Source organism: Peromyscus californicus, unplaced genomic scaffold (genome assembly GCF_007827085.1).
Source record: "Peromyscus californicus insignis strain IS unplaced genomic scaffold, ASM782708v3 Scaffold_21__1_contigs__length_65335640, whole genome shotgun sequence".
Classification (NCBI taxonomy): Eukaryota; Metazoa; Chordata; class Mammalia; order Rodentia; family Cricetidae; genus Peromyscus; species Peromyscus californicus.
This window is the reverse complement of record NW_026294514.1, coordinates 63,862,718-63,879,556: the sequence shown is the minus strand read 5'-3', so window position 1 is coordinate 63,879,556 and position 16,839 is coordinate 63,862,718. Positions and strand designations below refer to the sequence as shown.

The 16,839-nt window shown below is 41.8% G+C and overlaps 1 protein-coding gene across 2 annotated transcripts in view; it reads right to left on the bottom strand.

Moving 5' to 3' along the window:
* The window catches only part of LOC128117976 (nuclear body protein SP140-like protein), a 58,257-nt gene extending 41,714 nt beyond the window's left edge, over positions 1-16,543 (bottom strand). For both annotated transcript variants that reach the window (XM_052750563.1, XM_052750562.1), the window contains exon 1: positions 16,408-16,543. In XM_052750563.1, coding sequence (XP_052606523.1) covers positions 16,408-16,439 — 32 coding nt within the window. In that variant the 5' untranslated portion in view covers positions 16,440-16,543. The remainder of the gene's footprint in view (positions 1-16,407) is intronic.
* Positions 16,544-16,839: the final 296 nt, after the last annotated feature.

Sequence of the window (16,839 nt, the reverse complement as noted above, 5' to 3'; positions counted from 1 at the left end):
TGAAGACTAGATAGTTATTGTTGCAGTTTTCCTTAGATATGATAGAAAGTAATTTATGTATAAAATTTTGGATTCACTAAGATAGGATAGATTATGGAGTATTTTCTTTAAATTTACCAGTCACAAATGAATTGGAATTCAGTACATTGTGAATGTAATCCTTACTTGATAATTGTTCTTATTGTATACAGTCTTACTATGTTAAAGTTAAAACCTTTCATTTTTGTTTAGAAAAAAGGGGAAATGTTGGGGGAATATTATTTTGAAGTGTGTTATATTTTTTTCATAATGCTTTTGTTAACAATTCAAAGATGTGTTTGATTAAATAAAATTACCCTGTGAGCAGGAAGCTGAGTCAGCAAGTAGCTGACAGGAAGTATTAGGAAGGAACAAGGGTTTTGTTAAGTGGGGTCTGAGAGAAGGATGTGGGGGTTTTTGGAATACACCAGCAAAGGGAAAAGGTTAGCTACTAGCTATTCAGCCTCTCTGAATGAGCAGAATTCTACCTAAACTACTGAACCGTGAGTTCTTTAGATTTAGATAAGTCCCTTAGCTTCAAAAGAGGCAGTGGCTGAGGGAAATTTGTTGCTTAAGGGGCAGCCACTGTAGATGATAAAAAACAGATAACAACACTCCCCACCCCCCAAGATCAAATAAACTGAAAGCACAGATGGGAAAGCTTTGGTGGTTGAAGGCTGCTGGGTAAGTAGGGTGAGTGAGTTTCTGCAAGGAAGTGGCCTCTGGCAGGTCTCTCCTGCTTCAGTGGCTCTCACCCTGCAATCATGTACATACAGACAGCACTGATGGGTCACAGTGAGCCATGTTGAGATGTGGTATGAAAACAGCCCCCACAGGCTCACAGAGAGTGGCATTATTTGAAACAATTAGGACATGTGCCTTGTTGAAGGAAGTACATCACTGAGGGTGGGCTTTGAGGTTTCAAATGCTCAAGTCAGGCCCAATGTCATATTCTTTTCCTGCTGCCTGTGGATCCGTATGTAGAACTCTTAGCTACCTCTCCAGCACCATGTCTGCCTGTGCCACCATGTTTCCTGCTATGATGATAATGAACTAAACTTCTGAACTGTAAGCCATACCAAATTAAATTCTTTCCTTTATAAGAGTTGACATAGTCACGGTGTCTCTTCACAGCAACACTAACCCTGACTAAGACATGAAATCTCTTAGGGTTTTTATTGCTTCAACTAAACATCATGACCCAAACCACTTCCATGTCACTCAGTGTTCATCACCAAGGGAAGTCAGGACAAGAACTCAAACAGAACAGGAACCTGGAGGCAGGAGCTGATGCAAAAGCTATGGAGGGGTACTGTTTACTGGCTTGTTCTCCATGGCTTGTTCAACCTGCTTTCTTATAGAACCCAAAACCACAAGCCCAGGGATGGCACCACCCACAATGGGCTATGCTCTTCCCCCATCAATCACTAATTAAGAAAATGCTCGACCCTCCCTCAGAGACTGCAACTACTCCCTGAGACAGAGCCCGCCAGTGCCAATTGGACTAAGAGGTGAGTCTTTGTCTTCATAGCCGAACACCCCAGCCTCTAGGCTTTGGGCCCAGGGGCACAACCCTGAGTCCCCTACACCAGCACCCATTGCAGTCCCAGTTTCAGGGCAGTAGGCAGGTCTCCTGCAGACAGGTTGGACTACTACCATCCCCCACCAGATCCTGTAACCTTCAAGCACACTTCCCGCAGACCCCACTCCCCCTTGGAGACTACAACTGCTCCCTGAGACACAGTCTACCAGTGCCGACTGAACTAAGAGCTGCTTGCTGAGACACAGAGTCCATCAGCACCAATTGGACCAAGAGCCCTAATTGGATCAAGAGTATCAATCAGACCAAGAGAGGCTCCCTCAGGCACAGACACCACTTGCACCGAGTGGAGGAAGAGATGGGTAGACGCCAGTGCAAAAATACAGTCAACAACATAAAGACAAATATGGCTCTGTCAGAACCTAGTGGTTCTACATCAGCAAGACCTGAACATCCCAATGCAGAAGAAACAGAAGAAATCGACCTTAAAAATGACTTTAAGATGATAGAGGCTTTTAAAGAGGAAATTAAAAATTCCCTTAAAGAAATTGAAGAAAAGAGAAACAAAAAATTGGAAATCAATAAAGAAATTGAGGAAAAGACAAACAAAAAATTGGAAGAAATTAATAAATCCCTTAAAGAAAGCCAAGAAAAAGCAATCAAATGGGTGAAGGAAAAAGTCCAAGATTTGAAAACTGAAATAGAGGCAATAAAGAAGACACAAACTGAAGGAATGCTGGAAATTGAAAATCTGAGTAAATGAACAGGAACTACAGATGCAAGCATAACCAACAGAATGCAAGAGATAGAAGAGAGAATCTCTGGCATTGAAGATACGGTAGAGTGTGGTGATATTGTGTTCCCCAATACATTGTGCACCCTAATAAACTTATCTGGAGGATCAGAGAAGCAGAACAAGCCACAGCTACATCACCTCACAAATTTCTCAGCTGATCCTGTTTCCTCAGACTGGAAGCCTCTGAGTCCTCATCCAAATGTATCTCAGCTCAACTGCTGCTCAAAAGTCTAAAAGCTTAACCAAGCTTTAGTTCCTAGTTTTCAGGCCTTATATACTTTTCTGCTTCCTGCCATCACTTCCTGTGATTAAAGGCATGTGTCACCATGCCTGGCTGTTTCCAGTGTGGCTTTGAACTCACATAGATCCAGACAGATCTCTGCCTTCAGAATGCTAGGATTAAAGGTGTGTGTGCCACCATTTTCTGGCCTCTATATCTAGTGGCTGTTCTGTTCACCCAGATAAGTTTATTAGGGTGCACAATATATTGGGGAACACAATATCACCACAGTAGAGGAAATAGATTCATCAGTCAAAGAAAACACTAAAGCCAAAAAAGTCATAACACAAAACATCCAGGAAATTTGAGACACCATGAAAAGACCAAACCTAAGAATAATAGGGAAAGAAGAAGAAGAATACCAACTCAAAGGCACAGAAAATATATTCAACAAAATCATAGAAGAAAACTTTCCCAACCTAAAGAAGGAAATGTCTTTGAAGATACAAGACGCTTACAGAACACCAAATAGACTGGATAAAAAAAAAGTCCCCTCGCCACATAATAATCAAACCACTAAACATACAGAATAAAGAAAAAATATTAAGAGCTGCAAAGGAAAAAGGCCAAGTAACATATAAAGGCAGATCCATCAGAATAACACCTGACTTTTCAATGGAGACTCTGAAAGTCAGAAGATCCTGGACAGAAATTATGCAGACACTAAGAGACCATGGATGCCAGCCCAAACTGTTATATCCAGCAAAACTCTCAATCACCATAGATGGAGTAAACAAAATATTCCATGATAAAACCAGATTTATTTTTATTTATTTATTTATTTTTGTTTTGTTTTTTCGAGACAGGGTTTCTCTGTGTAGCTTTGTGCCTTTCCTGGAACTCGCTTTGGAGACCAGGCTGGCCTCGAACTCACAGAGATCCGCCTGCCTCTGCCTCCCGAGTGCTGGGATTAAAGGCGTGCGCCACCACTGCCCGGCTAAAACCAGATTTAAACAATACCTATCCACAAACCCAGTCATACAGAAAGCACTAGAAGGAAAAATTCAACCTAAGGAAGTTAGATGCATCCATGAAAACACAGGCAATAGATAATCCCACACCAGCAAAGAAGGGAAACACACAACACTACCACCAAAAAACAACAGGAATTAACAATCACTGGTTATTAATATCCATTAATATCAATGGTCTCAACTCACCTATAAAAAAACACAGGGTCACAGAATGAATATGAAAACAGGATCCATTGTAGCTGGAGTTTTTTCTCCAGGTCCCACCAAGCCCTGGCAGTCTGACAGCCCACTTATAAAATAAACACACAGACGCTTATATTATTTAAACTGTTTGGCCTAATGGCTCAGGCTTCTAGCTAATTCTTACATCTTAAACTAATCCATTTCTATAAATCTATACCTTGCCACATGGCTTGTGGCTTACCGGCATCTTCACATGCTGCTTGTCATGGTGGCAGCTGGCAGTGTCTTCCCCTCTCAGCCTTCCACTTCCCAGAATTCTCCTCTCTCCTTGTCCCACTTACTTCCTGCCTGGCCACTGGCCAATCAGTGTTTTATTTATACAGAACGATATCCACAGCACTTCCCCTTTTCTTTTTTAGAAAGAGATTATATTTATAATCAACCTGCTTTAAATAAAAATATTGATTTTTCTCTGTCCCACACCAACCCATCCTTCTGCTGCATACAAGAAACACACCTTAACTTCAAAGACAGACACTACCCCAGAGTAAAAGGCTGGGAAAAGACTTTCCAATCAAATGGACTTAAGAAGCAAGCTGGTGTAGCTATCCTAATCTCTAATAAAATAGACTTCAAACTAAAATCAATCAAAAGAGATCGGGAAGGACATTACATATTTATCACAGGGAAAATCCACCAAGATGAAGTCTCAATTTTGAACATTTATGCCAAAAAATACAATGGCACCCACATTTGTAAAAGAAACATTACTAAAGCTTAAATCACACATCAAACCCCACACAGTAGTAGTGGGAGATTTCAGTACCCCACTCTGACCACTGGATAGATCTGCCAGACTGAAACTTAACAGAGAAATAGGGGACCTAACAGAAGTTATGCCTCAAAAGGACTTAATAGATATCTACAGAACATTCTACCCTAATATAAAAGAATATACCTTCTTCTCAGCACCCCATGGTACCGTCTCTAAAATTGACCACATGCTCGATCACAAACAAATCTCAACAGATACAAAAAAAATTGGAACAGCCTCCTGTATTTTATTGAACTACCATGGCTTAAAGTTAGATTTCACCAACAACAAAAAATTACAGAAAGCCTACAATCTCATGGAAACTGAATAATGCCCAAATGAACCACCAATGGGTTAAAGAAGAAATAAAGAAAGAAATTAAAGATTCCCTAAAATTCAATGAAAGTGAAAGTACAACATACCCAAACTTATGGGACACTATAAAAGCAGTGCTAAGAGGAAAATTCGTAGCACTAAATGTCCACATAAAGAAGATTGAGAAGTCTCACACTAATGACTTAACAGCACACCTGAAAGCTCTAGAACAAAAAGAAGCAAACTCACCCAGGAGGAATAGATGCCAGGAAATAATCAAATTGAGGGCTGAAATCAATGAAATAGAAACCAAGAGAACAATACAAAGAATCAATGAAACAAAGAGTTGGTTATTTGAAAAAATCAACAAGATAGACTAGCCTTTATCCAAATTAACCAAAAGGCAGTGAGAGAGAATATCCAAATTAACAAAATCAGAAATGAAAAAGGAGACATAACAACAGACAACGAAGAAATCCAGAGAATCATCAGGTCATACTTGAAAACCTGTGCTCCACAAAATTGGAAAATCTGAAAGAAATGGACAATTTTCTGGATAGATACCACATACCAAATTTAAATCAAGACCAGATAAACTATTTAAATAGACCAATAGCCCCTAAGGAAATAGAAACAGTCATTAAACGTCTCCCAACTAAAAAAAAAAGCCCAGGACCAGATGGTTTCAGCCCAGAATGCTACCAGATTTTCAAGGAAGTGCTAATGCCAATACTCTTCAAATTGGTCCACATAATAGAAACAGAAAGAACGTTACCAAACTCTTTTTATGAGGCTACAGTTACCCTGATACCCAAACCACAAAGAGAGAGAATTACAGACCAATCTCCCGCATGAACATCAATGCAAAAATACTCAATAATATATTGGCAAATATTGGCAATCCAAATCCAAAAACACATCAAAAAAAATTATTCACTTGACTAAGTAGGTTTCATCCCAGGGAGGCAAGGATGGTTCAACATATGAAAATCTGCCAATGTAATATACCACATAAACAAACTGAAAGAAAAAAATCACATGATCATCTCATTAGATGCTGAAAAAAGCTTTTGACAAAATCCAACGCCCCTTCATGATAAAGGTCTCGGAGAGATCAGGAATACAGGGAGCATACCTAAACATAATAAAGGCAATGACAGCAAGCCAACAGCCAACATCAAATTAAATGGAGAGAATCTCAAATTAACTGCACTAAAACCAGGAACAAGACAAGGTTGTCCGGTCTCCCCCATACTTATTCAATATAGTACTTGAAGTTCTAGCTAGAGCAATAAGACAACAAAAGGAGATCAAAGGGATAGAAAATGGAAAGGGAGAAGTTAAACTTTCACTATTGGCAGACTATATAATAGTATACATAAGTGACCCCCAAAATTCTACCAGGGAACTCCTACAGCTGATAAACTCCTTCAGTAATGTGGCAGGATACAAGATTAACTCAAAAACATAAGTAGCCCTCCTATATACAAATGATAAAAGGGTTGAGAAAGAAATCAGAGAAACATCACCCTTTACAATAGCCACAAACAATATAAAATACCTTGGGGTAACTCTAACTAAGCAAGTGAAGGACCTGTATGATAAGAACATTAAGTTGCTGAAGAAAGAAATTGAAGAAGATATCAGAAAATGGAAAGGTCTCCCATGCTCATGGATAGGTAGGATTAGCATAGTAAAAATGGCAGTCTTGCCAAAAGCAATCTATAGATTCAATGCAATCCCCATCAAAATCCCAACATAATTCTTCAGACTTGGAAAGAACAATACTCAACTTCATATGGAAAAACAAAAAAACCCAGGCTAGCTAAAACAATCCTGTACAATAAAGCAACCTCTGGAGGCATCACCATCTCTGACTTCAAGATCTACTATAGAACTATAGTAATAAAAACAGCTTGGTACTGGCATAAAAACCAACATGTGGACCAATAGAATCGAATTGAAGATCCTGACATTAATCTGCACACATATGAACACCTGATTTTTGACAAAGAAGCCAAAACCATACAATGGAAAAAAGAAAGCATCTTCAACAAATGGTGCTGGCATAATTGGATGTCAACATCTATAAGATTTCAAATGGATCCATATCTATTGCCATGCACAAAACTCAAGTCCAAGTGGATCAAAGACCTCGACATAAATCCAGTTGCACTGAACTTGATAGAAGAGAAAGTAGGAAGTGATCTTGAACGCATTGGCATGGGAGACCACTTCCTAAATATAACACCAGTAACAGACACGGAGAGCAACAATTAATAAATGGGACCTCTTGAAACTGAGATGCTTTTGTAGGACAAAAGACACAGTCAATAAGACAAAAAGACAGCCTACAGAATGGGAAAAGATCTTCACCAACCCCATATCTGACAGAGGGTTGATTTCCAAAATATATAAAGAACTGAAGAAACTAGACATCAAAATACCTAACAATCCAATTAGAAAATGGGCTACAGAACTAAACAGAATTCTCAACAGAAGAATCTCAGATGGCTGAGAGACATTTGAGGACATGCTCAACATCCTTAGTCAACAGGGAAATGCAAATCAAAATGACTCTGAGATACCATCTTACACCTGTTGGAATGGCTAAGATCAAAACCACTGAGGACAGCTTATGTTGGAGAGGATGTGGAGCAGGGGGAACACTCCTCCACTGTTGGTGGGAATGCAACCTTGTACAGTCACTTTGGAAATCAGTATGGCAGTTTCTCAGAAAATTGGGAATCAATCTTCCTCAAGATCCAGCTATATCACTCTTGGGCATATACCCAAGAAATGCTCAATCATACCACAAGGACATATTCTCAACTATGTTCATAGCAGTATTATTCATAATAGCATGAACCTGGAAACAACCTAGATGCCCCTCTACTGAAGAGTGTTTTAGGAAAATGTGGTACATATATACAATGGAGTACTACTCAGCAGAGAAAAAAATGACATTATGAAAATTGCAGGCAAATGGATGGAACTAGAAAATATCATCCTGAGTGAGGTAACCCAGACTCAAAAGGACAAACATGGTATGTACTCACTCATAAGTGGATACTAGATGGAAAGCAAAGAATAACCAAACTGCAACCCACAGCTCCAGGGAGGCTAGCTAGCAGGGGGGACCCTAGGAAGGACTCATGGATCACCCAACAAAGGAGAAATAGATGAGATCTTCATGAGCAAACTCAGGGTGAGGGGAAGTAAGGAAGGGCAAGGGATGGGGATGAGAACATAGGGGAGTGGGAGGTTCGAGCTGAAACAGGGACAGAGTGGGAGAGTAAGGAAAGAGACACCATGATAAATAAAGACATCATGGGAATAGGGAGAAAACAGGGTGCTAGGGAAGTTCCCAGGAATCTGCAAGGATGACTCCATCATAGACTACTGGCAATAGTCGAAAGGGTGCCCGAACTGGCCTACTCTGGTGATTAGATTAGTGAATACCCTAACTGTCATCATAGAAACCTCATCTAATGACTGATGCAAGTAGATGCAAAGATCCACAGCCGGGCACCAGGCCGAGCTCCAGGAGTCCAATCATGAGAGAGAGGAGGGATTCTATGAGCAAGTGAAATCAAGACCATGATGGGAAAAAGTACAGACAACTAGCAAACTAGTGGAAATGCATGAACTGTGGACCAATAGCTGAGGAGCCCCCATGGTACTGGACTAGGTCCTCTGGAAAGGCGAGACAGTTGTTTAGCTTGAACTGTTTAGGGGCCCCAAGGCAGGCAGTGGGATTGGGACCTGTCCCTGCTGCATGAGCTAGCTTTTTGGAGCCCAGTGCTTATGGTGAGACACTTTGCACAGCCTTGGTGTAGGGAGGAAGGGCTTGGACCTGCCTCAACTGAATGTACCAGGCTCTGCTGACTCCCCATGGGAGACCTTGCCTTGGAGGAGGTGGGAATGGGGAAGGGTTCAGAGGAGGGAGGTGAGGGGAATCTTTGGTTGGTATGTAAAATGAATAGAAAAATCTCTTAATAATAAAAAAAAGAAAAAAATGCTCTACCACTGGATCTTATGTAAGCATGCCCTCAATGGGCAGTGGTGGCGTATGCCTTTAATTCCAGCACTTGGGAGGCAGAAGCAGGCAGATCTCTGTGAGTTTGAGGCCAGCCTGGTCTACAAAGCAAGTTCCAGGACAGCCAGGGCTGTTACACAGAGAAACCTTGTCTAAAAAAAAAAAAGAGAGAAGCATTTTCTCAGTTGAGCTTCCCTCCTTTCAGATAACTCTAGCTTGGGTCAAGTTCACATAAAAATATTGGCCCTTTGTCAACTTGATACCCAAACACATCACTGTTAAGCCACAACCTTTCCTTTCTTCTTCATTCCCAAGGTCACACATTAATAACACTAATAACACAGTGATATAAAATATTTTACAAACTTAAAAATTCCCAGTTTTTACAAATGCAAACACTTTAAAACTCCATCTTTTTTTTTAAGTCCCTTTTAAAACCTGAAATCTCTTTAAAAATTCAGTCTGTCAACTGTGGGATCTTGTAAAACCAAAAGTAAAGTTAAATACTTCCTTACTTCAAGAGGGAAGAACCAAGGTACAGTCACAATCTGAACAAAGCAAAACCACATTCCAACAGTGTAAATAATCTAATGTCCAATATCTGTTGTTTACTCACAATCTTCTGGCTCCTTCCTCTAAGAGGCTTGGGTCACTTCTCTGCCTCTGCCCTCTGCAGCACACACAGCTTGTCTTTTAAGCTCCAGCTGGCTCCATTTCACTGCTGCTACTGTTCTTGGCGGCCATCCCATGGCACTGACATCTCTAAAATGCTGGTGGGGTCCATTGCTGCAACTGGACTGCACTTTGACCAATAGCCTCTCCTAGGCTCTCTTCATGGTGTCAAGCCTCAACTTCTTTGAATGACCTCTTCAAACCTGGGCCTTCAATTGCCACTGAGGTTGCACCTTTACCAGTGGCCTCTCTTGGCCTCTCACAGTGCCAGCCCTCAGCTGCTCTCCACGACCCCTTCTTGCTTTTAAAACCAGTACCACCTGGGTGACTCTTACACTTCCAAGTACAGCTGCCAGCCTGAGGTATCACATTGCAGCCTCTGGAACACAACTTATGTGTGCTGATCCTGAGTAAGCACTTCCCAAATTTCACCTCAACAATGCCTCTCTCTCTCTCTCTCTCTCTCTCTCTCTCTCTCTCTCTCTCTCTCTCTCTCTCGGGTTTTTCAAGACAGGGTTTCTCTGTGTAATCCTGGCTGTTCTTGAACTCACAGAGATCTGCCTGCCTCTTCTTCCCGAGTGCTGGGATTAAAGGTGTACTCCACACCCAGCACTGGTCTCTTCTTACCATTGCTAATTTTTCTGCTCCAGCTGACCAGCATCAAGTATTCCAGCAAAGAAAAGGTTTCACTTTAGTAGTTCTGCTATTGTTAATTACAGCTGATTCTTCAGTCTCAGCTAACCAGAACCACAGAAACAATTCAAAATAACAAATGGCTCCCAATAGAGTCTTTGCTTCCCTCTGAAACTTCGCAGGCCAGGTTTCCATGGTCTGTACTCATCTCCACGTTCTTATCTTCCAAGCTCCTACAGAACAGCTCACTGAGCTTTCAACACTCAATGAATTTTCTAGTCCAAAGTTTTAAAGTGATAGACCCCAGACTCAGGGTACTACCTTCTTGGGTGGGTGCCCCAAGAACCCAGACTCCGGTCCAGTTGATGCAAGCAGCAAGAGGTTTATTGATGCGGCTGTACAGTCGGGCTCCTCTTGTCCTGAGAGCAAGAGTCCCGCCTACTGCAGCCACATAGGTACTTTTAAAGGAAAAAAAAACTCACAAAAGCCATAAGATTACAATTCTCATACAATTTCGTTCCGATTGATTTATGTCTAGAGGTTAATTTCACAAGATCATGGCCTGATCACAGGGTGGGTACAATCACCTCCGCATGCACATTCTTCCCGAAACCTCAAGGCGGGTATCAGGGTGGGAGTGATGGTTACACAAAGGTTACAGTGGTCTTTCCTGGAACACTTGCAACTATCCCAGTCACAGTTGAGCTCATCTCTTAACAGAAATCTCTTTGCATTGTTACATTGTGGCAGGGGTGGTTGAGTAATGGCTGAGTCAGTTTGCCCTTGGAACTAGCTTTTTAATTCCTCATTCTCCTGGGGCTTGAGGGGTGTGAGCCTGAAGGGTTAGGGTCTTTCAAAAGTCCTTCCACAATCCTCCCTAAAACAACGTGGTCAGGTCTTTCACAGCAACACCCCACTCTTGGTACCAGTTAGGGTTTCTATTGCTTCAATGAAACACTATAACATAAAACTATCCAGCACACAAGAGAACATGAAGTTGGGAGAGGGACATGGCAGAGGGGACTTAGAGGAGTTAGAGGGAGATTGGAGGCTGATATGATTAAAATATATTTCATGCATGCATAGAATGATCAAAGAATGAATAATTTTAAAAATTTTCAAAATGAAATAGACTGTCTGAGAAGTGCTCCAACAATTCCAAAGAAATCATCCTATGGATTGATAGATGAGATCACATGAAATTGAAAAGCTTTTACACAGAGTAAAGCTTTTACACGTAAGCCCCAAAGTGAAGAAACTGGGGAAACAAATCAGGGATACATAAAAAATTTCAAAAATTAAATATTTTTTTTAATATTTGTTTATTATTGTAGTGGGTGGCTGTTTGAGTCATGCCATGAAGTCATGCCATGAAGCACCACCTCTAGTGAGGCAGTTGTAGCTGTTACACCTGCCTATGACCTTGAGGTACCTGCCCTTGGGGCATGGCCACCAAGGGACTCTTGAGATCTGGGATGCACTTATGCTCTCTCTCTTCTCTACCTGGTGGATGTTGGATGCTGGGACAAATCAGGGCAGAGCTCACCAGAGAATAGCTTGGACCTTGCCTCACTCTTCCAGGATCCTGCTACAATCCCTTATTTCTGTCTTGTGAATTAATCCCCAAATAAGTTTCTTTGATCATTGAGCTGATTCCGTGGATTGATAGCGATTTAATCGTAATAGATGCCACATAAGGTAAGAGCCCTTGCTGCTCTTCCAGAGGACCAGAGTTCTATTCCCAGCATACCCATATCAGGTGACTTACAGCCTCCTGTAACTCCATCTTCAGGGGATCTGATGTCCTCCTCTGTCTGCATCAGGCATCACAAACATATGGTATACACTCAATGCAGACACAAATACATACACATAAAATAAAGAAGATAAAAGAAAACTACAAATGGTCAATGATTATTTCAAAAAGTGTTCAACATCATTAGCCATTAGGGAAAAAAATAAAAATGAAAAACCTGCTTTGAGAGTCTGTCTTACTCCAGTCAAAGTGGCTGTTATTAAAAAAACAAGTGGTAGCAAACACCATGAGAATATGGAGGAAAAGGAAGCATTATCTGCTGCAGGCTAAACCATAACCTGTGCAGCCGCTATAAAAATCAGTGTGGAGGTTCCTAACAAAACTTAAGGCAGGGCACAGTTGCTCACACCTTTATTCCTAGTACCCAGGAGGCAGTGGTAGGTGGATCTCTGGGAGTTCGAAGTCAGCCTGGTCTACAGAGTGAGTTCTGGGACATTCAGGCCTATGTGGAGAGGACCTGTCAAAAATAAAACAAAGAAACAAACAAAAAACAAAACAAAAAGAAAAACAAAACACCAAAACCTAGAAACAAACCAAAACCAAAATTCTGAAAATAGAACTAATATGTGTTTTAATTTTTTTTTGTTTTTTTCAAGACAGGATTTCTCTGTGTAGCTTTGCGCCTTTCCTGGAACTCACTTGGTAGGCCAGGCTGGCCTCGAACTCACAGAGATCCTCCTGGCTCTGCCTCCCGAGTGCTGGGATTAAAGGCGTGTGCCACCACTGCCCAGTCGTGTTTTAATTTCTAACTAATGGGAAATATCAATAGATAAAACCCCCAAAACTAGCTCTTTAGGGTTCTTCATAATTTTTAAGAGTAAAATAGTAGAGAGCCAGGGGCAGGCAGATCTCTGTGAATTTGAGGCCAATGTGGTCTGTATAGAAAGTTCCAGGCCAGCTAGGGCTGCATAGTGAGGCCCTGTGTATAATGAATGAGTGAACGAATTAACAAATAAAACTGAGAAGCATTCCTTTTTGAAAAGAACCTGTATTCCACATATAACAATAAAATTATTATTTTGTTCTTTTTTGAGGGTTCCTTGTCTGTGTGTTCACGTGTGGCGTGTCTGTGTAGTTCAAGTTCCCCTGGGACTCTCAGAATCACTGTTCTAGGATGATTTGCCATGTTAGATTTAGATGTGTAGATACATGGTGTGTGAGCACGTGTGCAGGCAAGAGGTGGATGCTGGGCAGTTGCTCTTCAGCTTTCTTTTCTTTTGGTTTTTGGTTTTTTGAGACAGGGTTTCTCTCTGAAGCCCTGGCTGTCCTGGAACTCCCTTTCTAGGCCACACTGGCCTCTAACTCACAGAGATCCATCTGCCTCTGCCTCCTGAGTGCTGGGACTAAACGCATGTGCCACCACACCTGGCTCCAGCTTATTTTTTGAGGCAAGATTTCTTCCTGAACATGAGAGTCGTGATTCAGCTAGATTAGCTGGCTGGTGAGCCCAAGGATCCACCAGTCTCCACTCCCCTAGTGCTGAAGTTACAAATACATACCACTGCACCCAGCATTTATGTGGGTACAGGGGATTTGAACTCAAGTACTAATGAACTTAGGTGGCAAACACTTTACCAAATGCATCTTTCAAGCCATATATATACATACATACATATATACATATATACACACACACACACACATATATGTACATATATATATATTGTGGTGGTATTTTATTTGTGCTGAAATGTGGTAATATTTTATTTGTGCTTTGATTAATAAAGCTTGCCTGGAGATAAGGGGGAAAAGGCCAGCCATTTTAAGTAAACAAAGTCAGGCAGCACACATCCTTAATCCAATCACTTAGCAGGCAGGGTCTCTGTGTGTTCAAGGCCATACTAGGGAACAGAGCCAAGTGTGGTGACACACACCTTTAATCCCAGTACCACAGAGACCTGGAGGTCGGTACAGACAGACATTGACAAGGAAGTGAGGTAGCTGGGCTAAGAGCCAATGAGAGGGCAGAAAAGCAAGGCATATAAAGGTGTGGGTAGACGGGAAGTAGCTTGCATTTGGAAGTTGCAGAGTTGGTGAGGTAAGGTTGGCTGGTGACTCGCCCTATTTCCCTGATCTCTCTAAGGCTTTCACCCCTATATTTGGCTCCATTTTTTATTTAATAAGACCATTTAGAAATTCATCTACAATATGTATATAATGTATATATATGCATATATTTAAATTAATAAATTTTAAAAATGACTGAAAACTTGAGTTAGAATTGCATTCTTTTCAAAGAAGGTAAATTCAAATGGTATTGGTTTCTCATTTGACGCTGTGACCTAACTAGAGAAATAAACAGGTTAACCAGAAACCTCAAATTTGCCAAGGTGTCAAAATGAAACTACAAATCCCACAAAATAATGAAAAGTGAAAACACACTGTTTTGCATAAACAAAGAAAATGAACAGATGGAGCATATACAAAGTACCCCCAAAATCATATTCAAGAAGAGGCCTTATCTCTGGTACTGTGAAGAATAAAAAGAAATATAATTGATACATTTCAAGGAAATAGAATCCTAAGGTGCTTGATTAAAACCAGGAAGGGGTGCATGAACCACTGAGAGAGAGAGAGAGAGAGAGAGAGAGAGAGAGAGAGAGAGAGAGAGGGGGAAGTTAAGCCACTTGGGCTGACGGTGTTTCCCTTAAGAACCATAGACTAACCAAAACCTCTTTTTGAATGGCTGATCAGGGTAGTCAAAATTACTCCCAAAATAGTAGAGATTATCCATATAGGCCTTGGTTGTCTCTTAGGAGTTGATGGTGTGCCCTTACCATTGAAGACAATACACACTTAGGACACCGGACTTGGATAACTGGAGCTGGATCTGACCTGCCTCTTTCCCTCCATATCATTTTTCCAGGACTCTAGAAAATACTATGTGAGCTGTCAAGGGAGGGAAGCAATTAAACAGTCCTAACCAGCTGTGACACCTAGGTTGTGGAATATCTTTTTAACTGTGTAAAGGTGTGTTACATTTGTTTAATCATGTGAACATGTGTTACATTTGTTCAATCATGTGAACATGTGTTACATTTGTTTCACCTTGCCTGCCTAAGGTACCTGATTGGTCTAATAAAAAGCTAAACGGCCAATATCTAGGCAGGAGAGGGATAGGCAAGGTTGGCAGGCAGAGAGAATAAATAGGAGAATGAGAAAAAAGAGAGAGAAGAAGAGAACGAGGGAGAAGGAGAGGGGCGTGCTGGGGACCAGAAGCCAGGCAGCCACCAGCCAGACATGAGAAGCAGTGAAAGTAAGATATACAGAAGGAAAGAAAGGTAAAAAGCTCCGAGGCAAAATGTAGATGAAGCAAAACAGGTTTAGTTATGAGCTAGCAAGAAATGAGCCTAAGCTAAGGCTGAGCATTCATCACTAGTAAGAAGTCTCTGTGTCATGATTTGGGAGCTGGTTGGTGGCCCAAAAGAAAGCCTGCCACACACCTACAAATCATAGCAATTACTAGCATGGCAAGATATGCGTAAAGGTGCAGGAAGTGGCACTCACACGTCAGCGGCAGCCAACAGTTGTCTGATTGAACTTGGAAGGGGAAATCACGCCTGGAACTGAAAACCTTGCCTGCTTCCTGGGGGCCTGTGAGGTCATGGATCTTAGAAAAGAATCCAGTACCACCACTTTACTAGACCATTAATTTCTTGCCATAGTCTAAATCTTACCCTCATCTTAGTTACTTTTCTGTTGCCACGACAACACATCATGAGCAAGGCAACTTATAGAAGAAGAAGTTTAGTAGGGGCTTACTTGCAGAATAGGAAATGTTAAAAGCCACGTCCACATCCACACCTACTTTCTTTACTCCGTGGGTCTTATCTACTTTCACTTCCTCCATCTGATTGATCAGATTTGATAAGACAGATGGACTCAGAGCAGAACTGTCTTCTGGGAACAGTTTGGCACAGACTGGGAAAAGGTTGGCAACAGACATCCAATTTGGATTTTAATTTTCTAAAAATAGGGGTTTTTTTTATTTTTATTTTTTTGCAGAGCTTTTTAGAATGGGGATTAGAGAGACCTGGGAGAGATGAAAGGATCAGAGGCCACTCCAGCAGGAGCTCCCAGGGACCAAGAAGTTCACAGTGTCAGCCCAGCTATGGGGCAGGAGCAAGGAAATGATGAGCTGGGGTGACCATAGGATTCCAACAGCTACCCTACTGCAGTAAAAACTCTTATCCCAGTTCTTAATTTCCTGTGATCTCGTTGTCTCACATGTCTGTGGACTGTGGGCCCGGCCCGGGCGGTCCTAGTAGCACATATAAACATTGATCTCAGCAGAGACACGGGGACAAGGAGAGGGGAAAGGACTTACCTGCTGCTGGATCCATTGTCCCCTCCTGCCATCCCCTACACAGCCCCCAGGGTGCCCTGAACTTGGCTCAGGGGGAGTGCACCACCTTTGAACCTCTAGAAAGTTCAGAGAGAACTCTTCAGGGCCCTCCAAAGAGGAAGAAAAAGAAAGTGAAATTGCTCAGCTGTAACGTGGCTGCACTCACACACTATTCCCAGCCACGGAATCCCCCACCCCCACTGTCCTCCTACCCAGCCACTGCCCCAGAGGGAGGAGCAAAGACAGCCCAAGTCCCCAGAAACCTGGGACCCCTGGTTCACTCCAAGGAAAGGTGGAAGAGCCTGTTTCAGCTAAGGGCTCAGAGCTGTCTGGGGCGAGGTGGCTGCAGAGTATGGGGAGGAAGTGGCTCCTTTGCCCTTAGCTGGGGTGCCTGGAAAGACAAGGGAGAGTGGG